The 20,068-nt window shown below is 40.9% G+C and overlaps 1 protein-coding gene across 1 annotated transcript; it reads left to right on the top strand.

The window, feature by feature from the left end:
* The first annotated feature begins 526 nt into the window (after positions 1–526).
* Positions 527–18,399, top strand: NOXRED1 (NADP dependent oxidoreductase domain containing 1). The gene is made up of 6 exons (XM_032404630.1): positions 527–842; positions 2,541–2,737; positions 4,780–4,960; positions 5,575–5,726; positions 6,584–6,806; positions 18,222–18,399. Exons 1-6 carry the CDS (start codon positions 688–690, stop codon positions 18,397–18,399), a joined length of 1,086 nt encoding a protein of 361 aa, XP_032260521.1. The 5' UTR covers positions 527–687.
* Positions 18,400–20,068: the final 1,669 nt, after the last annotated feature.

The raw sequence follows: 20,068 nt of genomic DNA, 5'->3' as shown, positions 1-20,068 counted from the left end.
ACTTCTGTGTGGGGCTGGCCCCTTTAAGGCTCAGAGACTGAAGTAATCTGGTAGCTAAGGAGTCATAATGACAACTTTCTTGGGTAATTCTCCCTGGAAATGTATTCTTACTCTCCAGGACCAGAAGTATTGAGGAGTAGTGCCACCTTCTCCTCACTTTGGTTGGTGAGAGATATATGTAAACGGGCTTATGTATCTCTGGCTTCATTTTCTAAAATCCAACTTGCCCTAGGCAGGGGACCATGTTAGTTATTTTGGGCTCTTTCCTATCCTTTGGGGAACACAGAGTTTAGTGAAAAGAATTCCTCTGAAGTGTGGTGTACATGGCCAGTCCTATTTCTAAGGCCTAGGAGGGAGTGGGAGGGAGAAGGTCCTGGCTCATGAGCATCTGCGAAACCCACTGCTAATGTAAATGCATCTCTTGAAAAAAGTGCATGTAGCCTATGTGGAGGAGCGTTACTTTGGATTTTTGTTCAGGTTTTTTGTGAATCCAGGTATTCCTGATCCGTGGGTAGTCAGTGCATAGGAATCCTCCAGGACTCACACTGCAAGTACAGAATGTGGGAGGAGAGAGGTGCTGAAGCCCACCATCACAAGAGCCTGTGACTTGGACACACACTCCCTGTCTTTCAAGACAGGGAGCCAAACTGATTGGCATCTGTCACTGCAGGAGATGGTGGCTTGGAAATGGACATGCTAGGGGACCTTGAATCCCTGCAGTTTGAGTATGGGATTCAAGAGGAAGATCGCAGCTGGCTGTATTTGCAGGGCCGTTCTCGAGGGCTGATGATCAAGGCCTGTGCCCATGCAACCTTCTTCTGCAAGCTACTCTGTAATTTGAGGTAAGCTAGGTCTCCAAGGTAGGGCAGATGGAGAAGAATCTCACTGTGGAGTATCCAAATGACTTAAACTTTCTATATTGGAGGATACCTTTGGCAGGGGGAGTGTCTTCCTACCTTTTCCAACCCACAGTCAATCACTGTGGTCTGAAGGCACTGGGAAATGCATACCAGAGTCCGTTGGCTGTGGTTGCATAACAAAGCACAGCTTGTGGTGATTTCCTTTTGGTGGGTGGATTGATTAAATGATCATTCATTCACCCATTCACTCACTCACTGGGACCACCAGCTTGTCTTCCACAGCTACCAATGACTAGCTATCCTGTGGCTGTTGGCTGAAAATGAGGTTGGTTCTTCCTTTCTGGGCTAAGCTAATAGTGGAATTCTCCGTAACAGGAAAGCCACCTGAAACTCTGGGGGTCCTTTTGGTCAGGTGACTTGCATGAAACCCAAGGATACTGATTTGCAAAGAAGCTCAGTCTAGTCCTGACCTCTGGTGTCTTTGTACAATATGGCTTCGGACACTTAAACAGGTAGTGTGTGAGAGCCAGGTACCTAAGCCCAGGCTCCTGCATTCTATAAGCTACTCCTGGAACATTGGTAATGCCCCCCACCCCCAGACTACTTTTTTCTGAAATTAGATCAACTCCTGGATGGTGGGACCAGATCTGAATTGAACATGTTACGGATATAGCAGATACACAAAGAGGCAGGCTGCTTTATGAGTCTGCTGATTGGTTGACTGATAAGAATACATAAACCTTCTGGTTGCATCCCAGATGAGTGGTGAGAAACCAAAATGTGAAATTTCTGGGAGGCATTTTATATTTGGGAGGATCAGGCACAGAGTAAATGCTTTCCTTTCAACCTAGAGAGAAGCCTTAAATAGAATGTGGCTTGTGATGTTTATATGGAAACTCCAGAGCTTAAGTCTAATTTTAACAGAAAGAGAACAAATATAAGATTGTCATATAACAACAGAAAACAATGCCTTATGTATTCAGAGGTCAGACTTTGTTCACCTTGGGCCAAGGAAACACATCCAGAACCAACAGTTAAGTGAGCCTCTGGAAAGAGTGGCCTCAAACCTTTGATCCTCAATTTCTCAGGTTTGTTTTCCCCTATATACCACTTATTTTTATAAATCATATGTTTGAAAAAAGCTAAGTTACCTGGTTACCCAGATGTATGCAAAACTAAAATAGCAAAGCAGAAAGAGTAGGTATGTGGTAGGAGAGGGATATGCTTATCATGATGGCAATGAAAACTGACAACTGTCTACACAGGAAGCAAGGAAGGAACTGGCCCACAGTGTTCCAGGGTGCTGCATAAACAGCAGTTCACAATGATAGTTCTGAGTCAAACAGTTAAATATTCAGACCTTGTGTTTAAGAAGGCAGGGAAATTCACGGTACATGTAACAACAACAAAATATGTTCATTTAAAAATGTTTTAAACAAGTTTCGGTCCTTTGAAGTGGGATGCTTTACTTTGTGGAAAATTTGCTCAGGGGGAACATTTCATTCCCCAGCAATGCTGGGTAAGTGGCGCCTAATTGGAATGCCTTATCTCTGGAGTACTTCAGGGGCCACCAGGCTGCCACATGAGGAACTTAAAGCAGAGAACATCAGAGGTTGACAGTTAAGAAGAGCTACAGGGTTCATGTGTGTTTATTTATGTGTCTGTGTGTTCATTCTCCAGAGAATCATTCCATGAGAAGCAGACTTCCAGCTGTCCCTTGACTGGATTGCTTACTGGCATTCCCGATGATGATGAGTTAAAGGTGGGCATCATTGGAGGTGGCCACCTTGGGAAGCAGCTGGCTCGTGCACTGCTTCAGCTTGTCCCCATCCCTGCTGAGAACCTGAGGATCTCCACTCGGAGGCCAGAGGCCCTGGGTGAGGAACAGTGTGTGGCCGAGAGGGACTTGGGTGTTGACGAGGCCATTTTGAAAGCGTCCCTTGGATAAGGAATCCCTGCACACAGCATACTGAGTTCTCTGCTTGCTAGCCCTGAAGGAAGCTAGAAAGATGTTTATGTGTGTTTAAAGATTTATTTATTTATTTGTATATTTATTTGAGAGAGATCACGTGTGTGCGAGTTGGGGAGGGGCAGAGGGCGAGGGAGAGAGAGAGAATCTCAGGCAGACTTCCCGCTGAGCACGGAGCCTGAAGCAGGGCTCCATCTCCTAATCCTGAGATCATGACCTGAGCCGAAATCAAGAGTCAGACGCTCAACCTACTGAGCCACCCAGGTGCCCCTTAATCACCATTTTAATATACCTTTTAAATTTTTCTTGTTTTAATATATTCTTTACTGATCACTAGAAGAACTGAATATGTTTTATAGCTTTATTACTAGTTCCTTTTTTTGAGTTCTTTTTGTCCAGTTCTTCTGTTGGAGTGCCTGACTGATTTTTTCTTATTAATTTGCAAGCATTCTTTCTATATTAAACTTAAAAAAAATCTTACCATGTGGGGCACCTGGGTGGCTTAGTCGTTAGGCATCTGCCTTTGGCTCAGTTCACGGTCCCGGGGTCCTGGGATCAAGCCCCACATCGGGCTCCCTGCTCCACAGGAAGCCTGCTTCTCCCTCTCCCACTCCCCCTGCTTGTGTTCCCTCTCTCACTGTGTCTCTCTCTGTCAAATAAATAAATAAAATCTTAAAAAAAAAAAATCCTATCACGTAAAACAAATTTCTCTGATTTCATCAATAGGACTAGTATATATGTTTCAATAAGGTGTATATATTCTTTGGAAAGCACTATATTTATTAATAATAAAATTACAGTTTTAGAACATCCCTGCATGTTGTGTAAGGAAGAAAGAATTCAAAATGCTTAGCATCAGATTTTTTTTTTTTTAAGATTTTGTTTATTTATTTGACAGAGAGAGAGAGAAGAGAGCATGAGCTGGGGTGGGGGAGGGAGAGGGAGAAGCAGATTGCCTAGTCAGCAGGGAGCCCAAAGCAGGGATCATGACCAGAGCCAAAGGCAGAGGCTTAACCGACTGAGCACCCAGGCGTCCCTTAGCATCAGATTCTGTACACTTTCGAGAACAACCTGTGAAAGAAGTATGGACGTGCATGTTTTCTAAACTTCCTCTTGGTCCCATCCGTCTTCCAGATTTACGGTGCCCAGATAACATCAGCATCAAGTGTTATCATATACCCTTGGTGGTTAAGATAAGAACTCACTTCTCCAATGTCTGTAATATTCTGTTTTCCAACAACCCTTAAAACATACTACCTTATGTGAGTTTACATTTTTACTTTTGAAATCCATATCGAATAAGTACAAGTGATTAACTGCCGGTGACTGAATGCAAATACATGAGTCATCACATTTCTCTCAATGTTTAAAACTATCTTGTTAAAACAACAGTAAGTTGCATATACTTTACTGAAACTGTAAGTATATCTTTCCAAACTCCTCCCAGCCTCTGCCCTATGTTCTTCCACTCTCTTAGCCTTTCCCACCAGCTCAAGCCAAGTGATTTCTCAAAACCTCAGTTTCCTCATCTATAATATAGGAATAATACTAGTCTCAGAAGGTCCTGTGGGGACTGACTTAGATAATGTATGTAGAGTACTTTGTACGCTACCTGGCACATGATAAATCATCATTAAATTAGAGCAAGGAGGCTTCTTCCAGATTTTTTTCTTCCTAACAAACCAACCAACCAACCTGAAAAATTCTAGCATTTGGTCTAAAAGTAAGAGAGGATGAATTGTAATCTCCAGCACGGCTGCAGTGACACTAGCTTTTTTGATGATGGGGTTGGGGCATGGCCCATGTCTTTTAGAAGACGTGTGGAGGGGGTCTCTCTGATTCACATGGAGAGAGGACTTGAGAAAAAGTCATTGTCATCCTCTCCCCACAGTTGATGTTTAGGTCAAACTCCTTTGTAATGTGATCTCTTTCTTCCTTTATCCCTCCCAGATGAGTTCCAGAAACTGGGAATCCAGTGTTTTTACCATAACCCTTATCTGGTAGACTGGGCCAACGTGCTGTTCCTCTGCTGCCTGCCCTCTCAGCTGCCTAATATCTGCCTAGAAATTCAAACCCGCCTGGAGAAAGGTTGCATCGTGTACAGCTTCGTGGCTGCCGTCCCAATAGCCAGGTAGCCTGTTAGAGTGAGCGGGAAGCTGGCAGAACTGCTCCATCTGCTCCTATCTGGCTCCTCCCCCCACCTCCACCCCAGCCCCCTGCTTCCCCCTTGGGGTAGGTCATTCCCAGTAATAAGGTAGAAGAGCAGCTTCATCTGCAACACCCAGCCAGCCTTTCTAATTGTGTCTTCCCCACTTCTCCATAAACAGCCCTTGTGGGTGGACTGTTTCCTTTGGTGGGCAAACGGTCAGAACTGCAATGGAGCATTGCTTCCCACCACTTGAACCTGACTCGTGTTCCCCTTGTGCATCAGTGGGAAGGGAAACTGTCAGTCAACACCATGAAAAGTGATTGACAGCATGTGTCAAATATTATTTTTGTACCCCTGCTGTCTAGCCTAGTGCCTGGCAAGAGACCACATTCACTAAGCGTCAGGTAGGCTGCTGAACAATCCAACGGATAAGTAGTGCCCCAGTGCTGCCTGCACCCTGGCTGCCTCTGAGCGGCGCTGTGCAGGGCAGGAAGTCGGGGGTGGGGGGGGTTGGATGCGATCCAACGCAGTGGGTCATGGGTTGGTTTATGGGAGTACTGACTCTGCACTCCCTGTCTTGGGGGCTTTCCTTTCAGGTTGAAACTCCTACTGAACCACACCAATATCTTGCGGCCTCAGTATCAATGTGTTGAAGATTTTGTCAACATCTGGGGGGCCGACAAGGACATCACAGCTGCCCTCCAAGATCCTGTGATTCTTCAGGCTACCTGCCCCTACAGTCCTGCTGGTAATGGCTTGCCATGTTTTTGGCACTCTTTTGAAAGTTACTTCCCTCTTGGCCTGGTGCTATTTTATAATCCCAGTGTGTGTGTGTGTGTGTGTGTGTGTGTGTGTTGTGTCTTGGGTATGTGTGCAGGGGGCGTACAGGCTAGACACACTCTCAGCTATTTAGGTTTTTTGTTTTGTTTTTAAAGATCTTATTTATTTATTTAAGAGAGAGAGCGCACACACGAGCAGGGGGAGCAACAGAGGGAGAGGGAGAAGCAGGCTCCCTACCAAGCAGGGAACCCGAGTGGGGGTTTGATCCCAGGACCCCGGGATCATGACCTGAGCCAAAGGCAGACACTCAACCAACTGACTCACCCAGGCACCCCTAGTTATTTAGGTTTTGAATGGGAGCCGTTTTGGTGGCAAAAAGCCAGCCTTCTTTAGGGAAAGCAGAGAAGTCTGAGCACTCAGACCTGTTAAGGCTGAACTAGAAACAGCCAGAGGTAAGAGCCTATTTAAACAGGAGGATGTGATATCTCGCACTACATGGCGTTTCCCTGCTCTAATCTTATATTTTTCCCTAGTCTCTTCTCCTTATTGGAAGGATCATTCTAGAGATTTCTAGGATGCTTTTGCCATTAGCAATGTCTACATTAGTCATACCTGTCCTTCTAGGGTAGGGTAACACACAATTTGTTATAAAGGGCACAATTAGGGCTCTTGGCTTACGAAGAGGAGTGTTTGTTTATCTTCAGGTTCTTACGACCAACCTATCTTGGAAAAAAGGTGGCTGTTCACTGTCTGGGGTTTGTCCTATATTCTAGGCAAACCCTTTTGGTGGTGCTAACTGGTATTTCCCTCCCCATTAATGTGTAGGGGGAATAATCCTCAATATCAAGTGGTTGGAGGGAGTGTTATACGCAGTCCTAAACATCTGCACCGCAAGGGACATGCCTCACTTACAAGCGCTGCAGCTTCTGAATGAACTGTTACTCTCTGTGCACTTTGAAGACTGTGAGAAAGATGGAGCATCTTGCCCCAAATTTCAGTTACATGATTTTGTCAGCCAAATCTATAGCAAGAACCTATCTCAGCAAAGGTAAGGCATCAGACAGCTGGCTATTCTAATTTCTCCCACACTGTTGTTTTAGCAGGTGCTTTTTCTCTCTTTTTTTCCTTTCATGTAATCTTAAAATTTTATAAAAATAATACATTCTTGGTTTTTTTTTTTAAAGATTTTATTTATTTCTTTGACAGAGAGAGACATAGCGAGAGAGGGAACACAAGCGGGGAGAGCAGGAGAAGGAGAAGCAGGCTTCCCGTGGAGTAGGGAGCCCTGACGCAGGGCTCGATCCCAGGACTCTGGGATCATGACCTGAGCCGAAGGCAGACGCCTAATGACTGAACCACCCAGGTGCCCCACATTCTTGGTTTTTTAAAAAGATTTTATTGATTTGAGGGAGAAAGAGAGCGAGAGGGGGAGAGAGAGAGAGTGCGCATGAGCAGGGGGGAGGGTAGAGGGAGAGGGAGAAGCAGGCTCCCCGCAGAGCAGGGAACCCGATGTGGGGCTTGATCCCAGGACCCTGAGATCATGACTTGAGCCAAAGGCAGTTGCTTAACCAACTGAGCCACCCAGGTGCCCCCAAAATAATACATTCTTGTAAAACATCCAACTAGTGGAAAAGTGAAAGCCCTCCTTTGTCCCCCAAACACCATTTCATATGGTTTTTATATTTTATCTTTTTATCTATGCATTTGCAAACATATATTTATATAGTTATGGTATGTAATGTGTATGCCTATCTATACCTATACATTTTAGAAACATGCAGACTATGTATACTGATTTTTCACTTGCTATGTTATAGACACCGTTCTAAGTCAGTACATTCATATCTACTTCATTTATGAGCAACTGCATAGGTGTCTGTTGGATACATTCATTATTTCATTAAATTTATTCATCTTATTTCTTCTTGATGGTGTTGTAGTTCTCCCATGCCCCAAATTCTGAATACGGGGCTGCAACTGAACATTCTCGTACTTACTTTGCACATCTGTACCAATATTTCTGTCGGATGAACATCTAGAAGAATATTCTAGAAGAATATTTCTGGGTCAGGGGTTATATATATTTTGTGTTTGATAGGTATTCCCAAATTGCTTATCGAAAACGTGGTGCTCATTTACATTTCCACCAGTAGTGCATGAGTGCACCATTTCTCTATAGCTTGATTACTTGATCAATCTTTTTAACCTTTGGTGATCTAATAGGGAAAAATCGTTGCCCTTGTTACCATGTTACCAGTGATTTCCATGCCACAAAATTCACTGGACACATTTTATTTTATTCTATTTATTTTAAGATTTTATTTTATTTTATTTTGAGAGAGCGCGCACCAGTGAGGGAAGGAGCAAAGGGACAGGGACAGAGAGAATCCCAAGCAGACTCCCCACTGAGTGCGGAGCCCGATGTGGGGCTCAATCTCAGGACCCTGGGATCATGACCTGAGCCGAAATCAAGAGTTGGACGTTCAACTGACAGAGGCCCCCAGGTGCCCCCACTGGATACTTTTTAATCCTTTTCTTCCTTGGCTGTTGAATATTCCATCCTTCTTGAAGCAATCTCTTCTCTTGACTTTCCTGATACTCTCACATTCTCCTCATTTTATTCCTGTCTCTCTAGCCCCTCCTTTGCCAGCAGCTTTTCTTTGCCTCATCCGATGTCTGGGAGTTTTCAGGGCTCTGTCCTAGGCCTTCTTTGCTTGCCGCTCTACACTGTGTTCATGGCTGTGCTTTTCCACTTCGGGGACTTTGGTTGCTATCATTACACCAACAGTGCATGACTCTGTATCTCTAGTCCAGATGTCAGCTTGAAACCCAGGGAAGTTGTGGTCACCATCTCCCCTCAAACTCAACCAGTCCAGAAGCATACCTGCTCTCCTACCTGCTCTGCTGGTGTTTCTGACCTAATTACATGCTCTTCTGCCAAGTTGTCAAGCCAGAACTAGGGAAGTAATCCTTGATTCTCTCTTATCTTTTGTATTCTAATTAATCACCCATGGCCTGTGAAGCACTTTCTGTTTGGGGATTTTCCTTCCCCCTTAGCCTGCGATTCCTTTCTCTCTTGAATGTTGGATCTCTTTTTCCTGGCTCCCTCTTCCTCTGGCATGGTTTTTTCTTTCATACTGGTGGATCATATCCTCCTCCAGTAGCTTCCTTAGGAAAGAATGCATAGGAAGTAACTTAAAGAGACTATGTCTGAAAATGTTTTTATTTTAACCTAATATTTTATTGAGAACATAGCCAGGTATAGAATTCTAGGTTAGAAGTGATTTTCCCTCAGAATTTTTTTTTTTTTTTTAAAGATTTTATTTATTTATTTGAGAGAGAGAATGAGATAGAGAGAGAGAGAGCATGAGAGGGGGGAAGGGTCAGGGGGAGAAGCAGACTCCCTGCTGAGCAGGGAGCCCGATGTGGGACTCCATCCCGGGACTCCAGGATCATGACCTGAGCCGAAGGCAGTCGCTCAACCAACTGAGCCACCCAGGTGCCCCTTCCCTCAGAATTTTAAAGGCATTGCTTCATTGTCTTACAGACAGAGTTGCTATTGAGAGGTACAGTGCCATTCTAACTCTTGAATTCATCCTTTGAAATCTGTTTCTTTTCTCTCTGGAAGCTTATAGGATCTTTTGACCTTAGTCAAAATTTTATGATATGTCATGATGTGTGTCTATTTTATTTTATTTTATATTATTTTATTTATTTTTCATGTGGGTCTGTTTTAACTCACTGTGTTGGGCACAGGGTGAGCCTTTCCTTCCCGCCCCCTTAATTTAAAAAATTTTGTGAAATATAACACATACACAGAAAAGTACATATCTCATAAATACATAAATATCCAGTTTAATAAACTATTGTAAAGGAAATACCCATGTAACTGATATCCATAAAAGAAACAGAACATTCAGTAGTCCTTTTTAATCTGAATGTCAAGTTCTCCAATTTTCTCCAATTATGTCTTTGATAATTTTGTCTCCTTGCCTGTTTTCTTTCTTCTTTTTCTAAATATTTTATTAGTCCAGTGTTGGACCTCCTGGACTGGTACTCTGATTTTCTTTATCTTTCCTACTTTTTAAAAAAAGGTTTTATTTATTTGAGAGAGAGAGCACAAGCGATGGGGAGGGGCAAAGGGAGAGGGAGAAGCAAACTCCCCACTGAGCAGGGAGCCAACACAGGGCTCAGTCCCACAACCCCAAGACTATGACCCAAGCTGAAACCAAGAGTCAGATGCCCAACTGCCTGAGCCACCCAGGTGCCCCTATTTTGAATATTTTCTTTTCTTTTTTTTTAAAGATTTTATTTATTTATTTGAGAGAGAGCAAAAGTGTGAGAGGTCACAGAGGAAGAGGGAGAAACCAACTTGCCGCTGAGCGCGAGATTCCGGGCTCTAGGACCCTGAGATCATGACCTGAGCCGAAGGCAGACGCTTAAGCGTTTACTGGACTGAGCCACCCAGGGGCCCCTATTTTGAATATTTTCAAAGATTTTTTAAGAGTCTCCAAATATTCCTTTTTTATGTAGCATCCTGTTGTCATTTCATTGTGCAATACCATCTCTTATCCCTTTGAGAATGTAAATGAGAGAATTTTTTTTCTTCTTTGAGAAGTCTGTTTCCTTCAGGTTGTTTTCTGATCATTTGTTTTGGTCTCTATCATTCATTTGAGAAGCTTTATTCAAGTATATGGACTTTGCTCATATTTAAGATCCCAGTACTAGAAAGTTGCTTGGAAACTCTGCAGTCAAATGTTCTCCGCCTGAGGTATACCCCCTTTTGGAAACTCTGTTTGCGCTACTGTGGTCTTCGCTACAGAGTGATTTGATCGGCTGTTTCCTTGGAAAACCTTGAATATTGATATCTTTAAGGCTTTGGGACCCAACTTGGGGAAAGAAAGCTGTGTATGTATGTAAGAAGAGGGGTGGGTCTTATCACTAGGTTTTTTTTTTTTTTTTTTTTTTACTTTCTTCCCCCTCTATTCAACAAATCCTTTCCTTCAACAGTGCCTATTGTTCCCCTGTCCAGAGACCTCCTGTTTAACCCTTCCAGAGAATAAATAAATGGGGAGGAGGAGGGACAGTGTCCTGACTGTACAGCATTGGGTAGGGTGCTGTGAGGGTCTCTCTCCCTTTTAAGATTTTCAACCCATCATCCTATTTTTAGTCCCATCAGGCTTCCACTTCCTGATGTGCTTCCTGAGTCTTTTGCAGGTTCTATGATGTAAATGGACTGTGTCTTGGTTTTCCCTATTGCTGACTTCAGATTCAGCTCAGTGTTATCATTTGTCCATATTTTTTCCAGCTTCCAACTTGTTGCTCTTGTGTTCTCTCTTATTCTCATTTTAAATTATTTGCCTATTTTTCTTTTGGATTGTTTGCTTTTATTTATTGTTTTTTTTTTTTTTTTTTTTAAAGATTTTATTTATTTACTTGACAAAGAGACAGCGAGAGAGGGGACACAAGTGGGGGAGTGGGAGAGGGAGAAGCAGGCTTCCCGCTGAGCCAGGAGCCCGATGCGGGGCTCGATCCCAGGACCCTGGGATCTTGACCTGAGCCGAAGGCAGACGCTTAACGACTGAGCCACCCAGGCGCCCCTTATTTATTGTTTTATAAAAGGTTTTTAGGGGCACCTGGGTGGCTCAGTTGTTAAGCATCTGCCTTCGGCTCAGGTCCTGATCCCAGGGTTCTGGGATCGAGCCCCACATCAGGCTCCCTGCTCCGCGGGAAGCCTGCTTCTCACTCTCCCACTCCCCCTGCTTGTGTTCCCTCTCTCGCTGTCTCTCTCTGTCAAATAAATAAAATCTTTTAAAAAAAAAGAAAAAGAAAAAAGTTTTTAGTATGAATATGTTATGTATATTGGAAATAATGTTTATTTCTCTTTTTGATAACTTTTGCTGTTCAGGGATTCTAATTTTTGTAGTCAAAATTGTCAAATTACTTCTCTATGGCTTTAGGGTTTCAAGTCATACTTATTAAGAACCTCTTCATCTGGGGCGCCTGGGTGGCGCCTGGGATCTAGCCCCACATCGAGCCCCGCATCGAGCCCCGCATTGAGCCCTGCATCGGGCTCCAGGAAGCTTGCTTCTCTTTCTCCCACTCCCCCTGCTTGTGTTCCCTCTCTCGCTGTGTCTCTCTCTGTCAAATAAATAAAAATAGGATCTTAAAAAAAAAAGAACCTCTTCATCTTAAGATATTCTGTATTTTCTTCTAGTAATTTATTTTTTAAATATTTAAATCTTTAATCAGTTTGGGATTTTTAATTGTTTTTTATTTAATTAAATTTAATTAAAATTTAAATTTTAAATTTTAAAAGATATAATTTAATTATATCTTCTATTAATTTTGGAAAGCCAGTTGTCCTAACATTATTTATAGAGTAGCCATTTCTTTTCCTACCAATTTGAAATAAGACTTTTATCATTTGCTAAACTGCAAGATATTCATGGGTATATTTTTGGACTGTATTCTGAACTGTGGACCTATTTTTCTATTCCCATACTATGGTTAATTACTATAATGTGTATCTATATTTTGGTATCTGGTAGACCGAGTCCTCTTTAATATTATTTTCTAGAATCTTAATCATTCTTACACATTTATTCTTCATGTGAATTTTTTTAAAAAGATTTTATTTAAAATCCAGAGCATGGGGGGAGGGGCAGAGGGAGAGGGACAAGCAGGCTCCCCACTGAGCATGGAGCCTGACTTGGGGCTAGATCCCAGGACCCCAAGATCATGACCTGAGCCGAAGTCAGACACTTAACTGACTGAGTCACCCAGCTGCCCCCTTCATGTGAATTTTTTAAAAATGACCTGAAAAATTAGAAAAGTAACAAATGTTTGTAGTAAATAGGGTATCAGCTAAAATGTACCAAACAGAAAGTGAAGGTACCACCCTCCAATCCCCTTCTCCAGAGGTAACTACTATTAATATATGCTGTGACAAATGAACTTGAAAATAGGCTATGTTTTTAATGTTAAATCACTGAGTAGGATGTTTGCTCTTGGCTTCTGGCGCTATTTATCAAGTTGAAAATGAAGAAGGAGTGATAGAATATCATCATTTTGTGACCTCTAATGAAATAATGAATCTAGGCAACATTAGGTGAAAAGTTGATGGGGGAACTTCATAATGAATAGATCAGACTGAATCTATTAATCAGTCTTAACACTGAAGAAGGAGAGACAATGTGTTTCTGGATAAAAATAGACACAAATTAAAAAAAATAGAAACAGATGAGATATTCCTATAAAAAAAAAGTCAAACCTGAATTTGATCAAATCTATAGATATAAATTCAAGAGACAGGAAAGTGTTAAATGACCATGAGATATAATCAGCAAAATCCAGAATATGGGAAAGTTTAGAGGATAAACAACGCAATTTCTTCAACAAATAAACTGCAAGAGAAAAAAAAGAGGAAGGGGAACTTACAGATTAAAAAAAAGACTTTAAGGGGAGCCTGGGTGGCTCAGTCTTTAAGCGTCTGCCTTCGGCTCAGGTCATGATCCCAGGGTCCTGGGATTGAGCCCCACATTGGGCTCCCTGCTTGGCAGGAAGCCTGCTTCTCCCTCTCCCACTCCCCCTGCTTGTGTTCCCTCTCTCGCTGTGTCTCTCTCTGTCAAATAAATAAATAAAATCTTAAAAAAAAAAAAGACTTAAAAGTCACATTAACCAGGTGCCTGGGTGGCTCAGTTGGTTAAGCGTCTGCCTTTGGCTCAGGTCATGGTCTCGGGGTCCTTGGATCTAGCCCCGCATTGGGCTTCCTGCTCAGCAGAGAGTCTGCTTCTTCCTCTGCCTCTCCCCGCACTCCCCCTGCTCGTGTACGCATGCTCTCTCTCTCTCAAATAAATAAATAAAATCTTTAAAAAAGAAAAGTCACATTAAGCAAAATGTATGTGTAGACTGGGTTTCATATCTCTCTCTTCCTTTAATTAATGTTGTAAACAACATAGATTTCCTAATATTAAGCTTTCATTGCATTCTTAAACTCTACTTAATAATACACTTCCAGATCTGTTTTGCTTGTATTTTATTTATGACATGTACATCATACTCAAAATTGGTCTGTAGTTTTCAAATTTGGTATCAATATTGTGTTAATGTTATAGAATTAGGAAGTCTTTGTGTTCTGGAACAGAACGGAGGAATTATAGATTTCTTGAAGAACTGACAGAACTTTACTGTAGATCTCTCTGGTCCAAATATCTTGCAGGGGAAGTTGCAATTTGACTCTCTTTTCAGTTTTTCCAGTTTATGATCTGTTCAGGTTTACTACTTCTTGAGTCAACTTTGGTAACTGGTATTTTTCTAGCAAAAGTATTTCATTTTTATCTGGATTTCAAATTTGATGGCCTATGATTATACTTGTATTTTAAAAATCTCATCAGATTATATCTCATTTTGCATTTCTAAGAATGTATATGTGTTTTAATTTTTTTTCTTGGTTAAATTTGATAGCAGCTTGTCTATTTTATCGATCTTTTAAAAATAATCATTTTATAGTTTTATTAATTCTACTGGCCAACTTTTTAATTCAAGTATTTCTACTTTTTAATAATTAGTTCCTTCCTCTTTTCTTTTGCATTATTTTGTAGCTCTTTTTCTTAGCTTCTTGAATTGAATATTTATGGCTCATTTAATTTCAATCACATTATTAACATAAAAATAGTAAGAGCTAAGAATGCTCATCTAACCTCTTTAGCTATGTGCTATTGGTCTTTAAAATAACGATGACCTTGTTGGGCACAAAGTTCCTGTGTTATTCAAATCCACTATATCCTTGCTACTCAGACTAGCTGGGATCCTTGCCATCATCTGGGAATTTGTTTAGAAACACAGAATCTGGGGCCTCACTGCAGTTATATGGAATCAGGATCTGCATTTTTACAAAAGCCCAAGTGATAACCACATTAAAGTTGGAAAAGTGCTGTTCTACATTCTTTTTCATCAGATCATTTGTTAGAGTGAGAGGCATGACATATTAGTATTTCCACTCTGATTGTAGTTTCTCACATTCTCTTTATATTTTTAATAATCTTTGCAAAGTTTGAAGCCATATCATCAGCCCCATCCCCACTCTTTTAAAAAAACAACTTTTAAAAAAAGATTTATTTATTGCGGTGCCTGGGTAGTTCAGTCAGTTAAGCCTCTGCCTTCAGATCCCAGGGTCCTGGGATTGAGCCCTGCATTGGGTTCCCTGCTCAGCAGGGAGTCTGCTTCTCCCTCTCTCTCTGATGTTCCTCCTGCTTGTGCTCTCTGGCTCTCTCTCTCTCTCTCTCAAACAAACAAATAAATAAATAAATAAATAAAATCTTTAAAAAATAAATAAGTAAAAGATTTATTCATTTATTTTAGAGAGCAGGGGAAGGGGCAGAAGGAGAGGGAGAGAGAGAATCCTCATGCAGACTCTGCACTGAATGCAGAGCCTGACTCAGGGCTCCATCCCAGGACCCAGAAATCATGACCTGAGCAGAAAGCAAGAGTCGACTGCTCAACTGACTGAGCCATCCAGGCACTCCCCAAAAAACTTTTATTTTGAGATAATTGTAGATTCACATGCAGTTTTTTTTTTTTATTAGTTTAAGAGGTAGAATTTAGTGATTCATCAGTTGCATATAACACCCAGTGCTCATTACATCAAGTGCCCTCCTTAATGGCCATCACCTAATTATCCCTTCCCCCCACCCACCACCCCTCCAGCAATCCTGTTTGTTTCCTAGAGTTTATTGTCTCTTATGGTTTGCCTCCCTCTCAATTTTCATCTTATTTTATTTTTCGCTTTCCCTATATTCATTTTGTTTCTTAAATTCCACATATGAGTGAAATCATTCACATGCAGTTTTTAAAAATAATACAAAGAAATTCCATGTACCCATTTATCTACTTTCCTCCAATGGTACAAATTTTAGTACAAATATCTCTACATGGATATGATAAAACTATAATAGAATACTACAACCAGGATAATGCCACTGATATAGTCAAGATCTAGAACAGACCTATCACTGAGTGATCCTTCATATTGGCCATCTCCTCAACTTGGCAATTGTTAATCTGTTTTCCATTTCCATATTTTGTCATTTCCAGAATGTTATATAAATGGAATTGTAGAGTATGTAACCTTTTGGGATTAGCTTTTTTCATTCAGCATAATTCTCTGGAGATTCATCCAAGTTGCTGTGTATATTAATAGTTTATCCCTTCTTATTGCTGAGTAGTATTCGTAGCATGGATGTACCATACTTTAATTATTCATCTGTTGAAGGACTCCTGAGTGGTTTCCAGTTTTTGGCTGTTTTGTTTTTGTTTTTGTTTTTCAGTTTTTGGCTATTATGAACAGAGTGCTATGAACATTCATGTACAGGTTTTTTGTGAACATAAATTTTCATTTCTCTGGGACAAATGCTCATGATTACAATTCCTAGGTCATTTGGTAGTTGTATGCTTTTTGTTTTGTTTTGTTTTTTTAAGACATTGACAAAGTGTTTTTCAGAGTGGTTGTACTGTTATATATTATCACTAGCAATGTATAATCCAGTTTCTCTGCATCCTCACCAGCATTTGGTGTTGTAATTAATTTTTATCTTACCATTACATCTGTAGATCAATTTGTGCAGAATTGACATCGTTATTATGTTGAGTTTTCCCATCCATGAACACAGTATGTCTCTCCATTTATTTAGATCTTCTTTATTTCATCAGCATTTTGTAGTTTTCAGTCTATAAGTCTTTTTTTTTTGTGGTAAAGGTTCATTTATTTATTTGAGAAAGAGAGCATGAGCATGAGCTGGAGGGGTAAGGGGAAGGGAGAGAGAATCTCAAGCAGACTCTGTCTTGAGCACAGAGCTGGATGCCAGGCTCAATCTCACGACCCCCAGGTCATGACCTGAGCCAAAACCAAGAGTTGGTCACTTAACCAACTGTGCCACCCAGGTACCCCAGTATGCAAGTCTTATACATGTTTTGTTAGATTTACATCCAAGTATTCCTTTTGTATGTGTGTGAATGCAATTGCATTTTTAATTTTAGTGCCCAAGAGTTCATTGCCTATATATATATATATATATAAATAGAATTGGTTTTTGTATTGTTTCCTGTGACTTTGCTGAACTCATTAGTTCTGGGACATTCTTTTTGTAGATTCCTTGGGATTTTCTACATAAACAATCATGTCATGTATAAATAGGGACAGATTCATTTTGTCTTTCCAATCTGTATGCTTTTATTCCCCTTTCTTGCATTATTGCATTGTCTACAACTTCCAGGACTATGTTAAATAAGGAGGGTGAGAACAGATATCCTTGCTTTTACTCTGATCTTTTTAACACTGTAACAATCCTATGTCTTAATACTTCTTAACTTGAATCGACTTGAGTAATACTTAACATTGCTCTGTTTTTATTTGCATATTAACTTCTACTTCTTTCCCTATACAACTGAAGAGGATATCTTAAAAGAAATGAGATCTTTTCTATTTTTTTTTTAAGTTTTATTTATTTATTTGACAGAGAGAGAGATAGAGAGTGCAGGAACACAAGCAGGGGGAGTGGGAAAGGGAGAAGCAGGCTTCCCACCGAGCAGGGAGCTCAATGTGGGGCTCAATCCCAGGGTTCTGGGATCATGACCTGAGCCAAAGGCAGAAGCTTAATGACTGAGCCACCCAGGAGCCCCAGATCTTTTCTATTTTTTTTTTTTTTAAGATTTATTTATTTTAGAGAGAGAGCACGCACTGGGGGAGGGGCAGAGGGAGAGGAAGAGAATCCCAGTCAGACTCCCCACTGGGCATGGAGCCCGATATAGGGCTCAATCTCATGACCCTGAGATCACAACCTGAGCGGAAACCAAGAGTCAGACACTTAACTGACTGAGCCACTCAGGCTTTCCAGATCTTTTCTATTCCTAATGTCCATGATCCTCTTATGTATGCTATTTTCTTTCTTTTCTTTTTTTTTTTTTTTAAGAGAGAGAGTCCGCACACAAGCAGGGGGGAGGGGCAGAGGGAGAGAAAGAATCTTAAGCAGGCTCCACACCCAGCACAGTGCCCGACAGAGGGCTTGAGCTCATGACCCTTAGATCATGACCTGAGCCGAAATCAAGAGTCCATTGCTTAACCTGCTGAGCCATCCAGGTGCCCCTATGTATTCTATTTCTAAATTCAAGGGAAATATACTGAAAAGGATGTCAATGTCATTATTATAATCATTCTTTAATTATGAATTCCCTCCCAAATGCACTTAGAAAAATGCACATTTGTGCAAAACGCATCACAAGTACAATTAAATCTGCATAGTGAATAGTTGTAGCTGAATGTTGATGAATTTTAATTAGTTTGATATAGAAAATACCCTTATTTCCAAGTGTTGGAAAACTTTCTTTAAAGGAAATGTTCAACAGCCAAATCAGATGTATTAGACAGACATAAAAAAGTAACAGAATTTTTTTTTCCCCACCCCAGGCCTTTCCCCTGGTTTGATCTGACTGCTGTGCAACTCAAGGAAACACCCTTTAGTCAGCATCTCTCAGCCAGTACTGCTCTCCAGGACCACCTTACCTATCGATACTGTGATTCATTTGGTATCTCCCTACCCCAAGAACAGCAGCCAGGGGTTTCCACAGGCTCTGCCACTCAATAAGAGAAGAGACCTCAGGAATCAGGATTTTTTTCCCTCCACAATGCTTGTACCCTGATTATCACAATTGACACTGGGTATCATGTGAGTGTACTGTGTTTGCCACATGTTTGGGCATTAAGGAATTAGAAAATTGTACTGTCTTTAACATATAGAATAAAACAAGAGGTCTTTTACATCAGTGTATTTGGGTATGTCTGGCTTTTTGGAAATAACCAAATGAAACTGTATAACCTGACACACTTAAGTAAGCTGCTTCCCGAGGAAAGCCATGTTAATATAAATTATCTTTCTTCTAAAAGCTAAATTCAAGAAGTTATGTCATTATTAGACAGTACATACTGCAGCTTGTTTTCCTATAGCAGTGTGTAGCTGACAAATGATACAGCTTGATTTTCCTACCATTTTGGATAAAGAAATAAAATGTAAACAATGTTAATTATGACTCATGTCATGTTTATTTCAGCTATATATGACTGTCCTGGAACTATCTTATTTAAAGCTGTTCCCATTTAAACCATTTTTATTTTTATTTTAAATAGGTAAGAAAGTATTTCTTGACAAAGAAAAAAATAGCTCATCTCAAATTGTTGGACACTTGGAGAGTCAGGATCCTTTCTTCTGAGGTCTCTTTAGGCAATTTACATAGAAATGCTTCCCAATGGTACCCTAGCTGCCCCTCACCCATTTAAACCATTTTATTTTATTTTATTTTATTTTATTTTAAGATTTTAGTTATTTGACAGAGAGAGAGACAGCGAGAGAGGGAACACAAGCATGGGGAGTGGGAGAGGGAGAAGCAGGCTTCCCGCTGAGCAGGGAGCCCGATGCGGGGCTCAATCCCAGGACCCTGGGATCATGACCTGAGCCAAAGGCAGATGCTTAACAACTGAGCCACCCAGGCGCCCCCATTTAAACCATTTTAAACCATAAAACCATTTTTACAAATAGCTGGCATTTGTATTAAATGGCTAAAAATAATTTTGCAAAATATGGATCTTCCTACACTGCAAAGTTCTTTCCTTTATGTTTTGCAAATACTTTATGTCAGTGATATAGAGTAGAAAACAACAGAAGGGAAGAGACCATCAGGTTGAGGAGGAGGACACTGACTATGCTCTGTCATTGCACTAAATGTTTGCTAAATGTGAAGTGCTTTTGAACAAAACCATTCACTATACATGTAAACCACCATGGTGTTAGGTTAATCATTTACATTTTTCTTTTTTGCATAATTGTGAGCCAGGCAAACTCAATGGTATGGTGTAGAATGGTCTGAGATGAAATATTTCATTGGTCCAATTTGGGAAAAAAGTAGGTTCATCATCAGATACTAATGTTTGGTATGAATGCTAATTTGAGGTACTGTTCCTTTTCTCAGAAAAAAAAAGAATTGGGATTCCTTTGACTATTCATTTGGTGTAGGGAACTGGGCAGGGTACATCATTGTCCTTCTGGATTATGGTAGTCCTTTAGTGGCTCTTAGGGTTAAGAAGTGAGGCTGGGAAGAGAAAGAGCAGTTAAGTCTATAGAACTAGAGGGGAACTGGAGTCATTCAAGCAAGAAGTATTTTGTCATTTCTTTTGAGCAGTCCAGTCATGGGTAGACTCTAGCCTAAATTTCTTTCTTTCTTCCTTCTTTCCTCCCTCCCTCCCTCCCTCCCTCCCTTCCT

The sequence above is a fragment of the Phoca vitulina genome, unplaced genomic scaffold (assembly GCF_004348235.1).
Source record: "Phoca vitulina isolate PV1807 unplaced genomic scaffold, GSC_HSeal_1.0 scaffold7, whole genome shotgun sequence".
Taxonomy (NCBI): domain Eukaryota; kingdom Metazoa; phylum Chordata; class Mammalia; order Carnivora; family Phocidae; genus Phoca; species Phoca vitulina.
This window is presented reverse-complemented; position numbering and strand designations above follow the sequence as displayed.

Coding starts and splice junctions, on each gene's coding strand:
- NOXRED1 (XM_032404630.1), top strand. CDS start 688: ATGGACATGCTAGGGGACCTTGAATCCCTGCAGTTTGAGTATGGGATT. Junction 2,738..4,779: donor TCGGAGGCCAGAGGCCCTGG/GTGAGGAACAGT, acceptor TATCCCTCCCAG/ATGAGTTCCAGAAACTGGGA. Junction 4,961..5,574: donor GCTGCCGTCCCAATAGCCAG/GTAGCCTGTTAG, acceptor CTTTCCTTTCAG/GTTGAAACTCCTACTGAACC.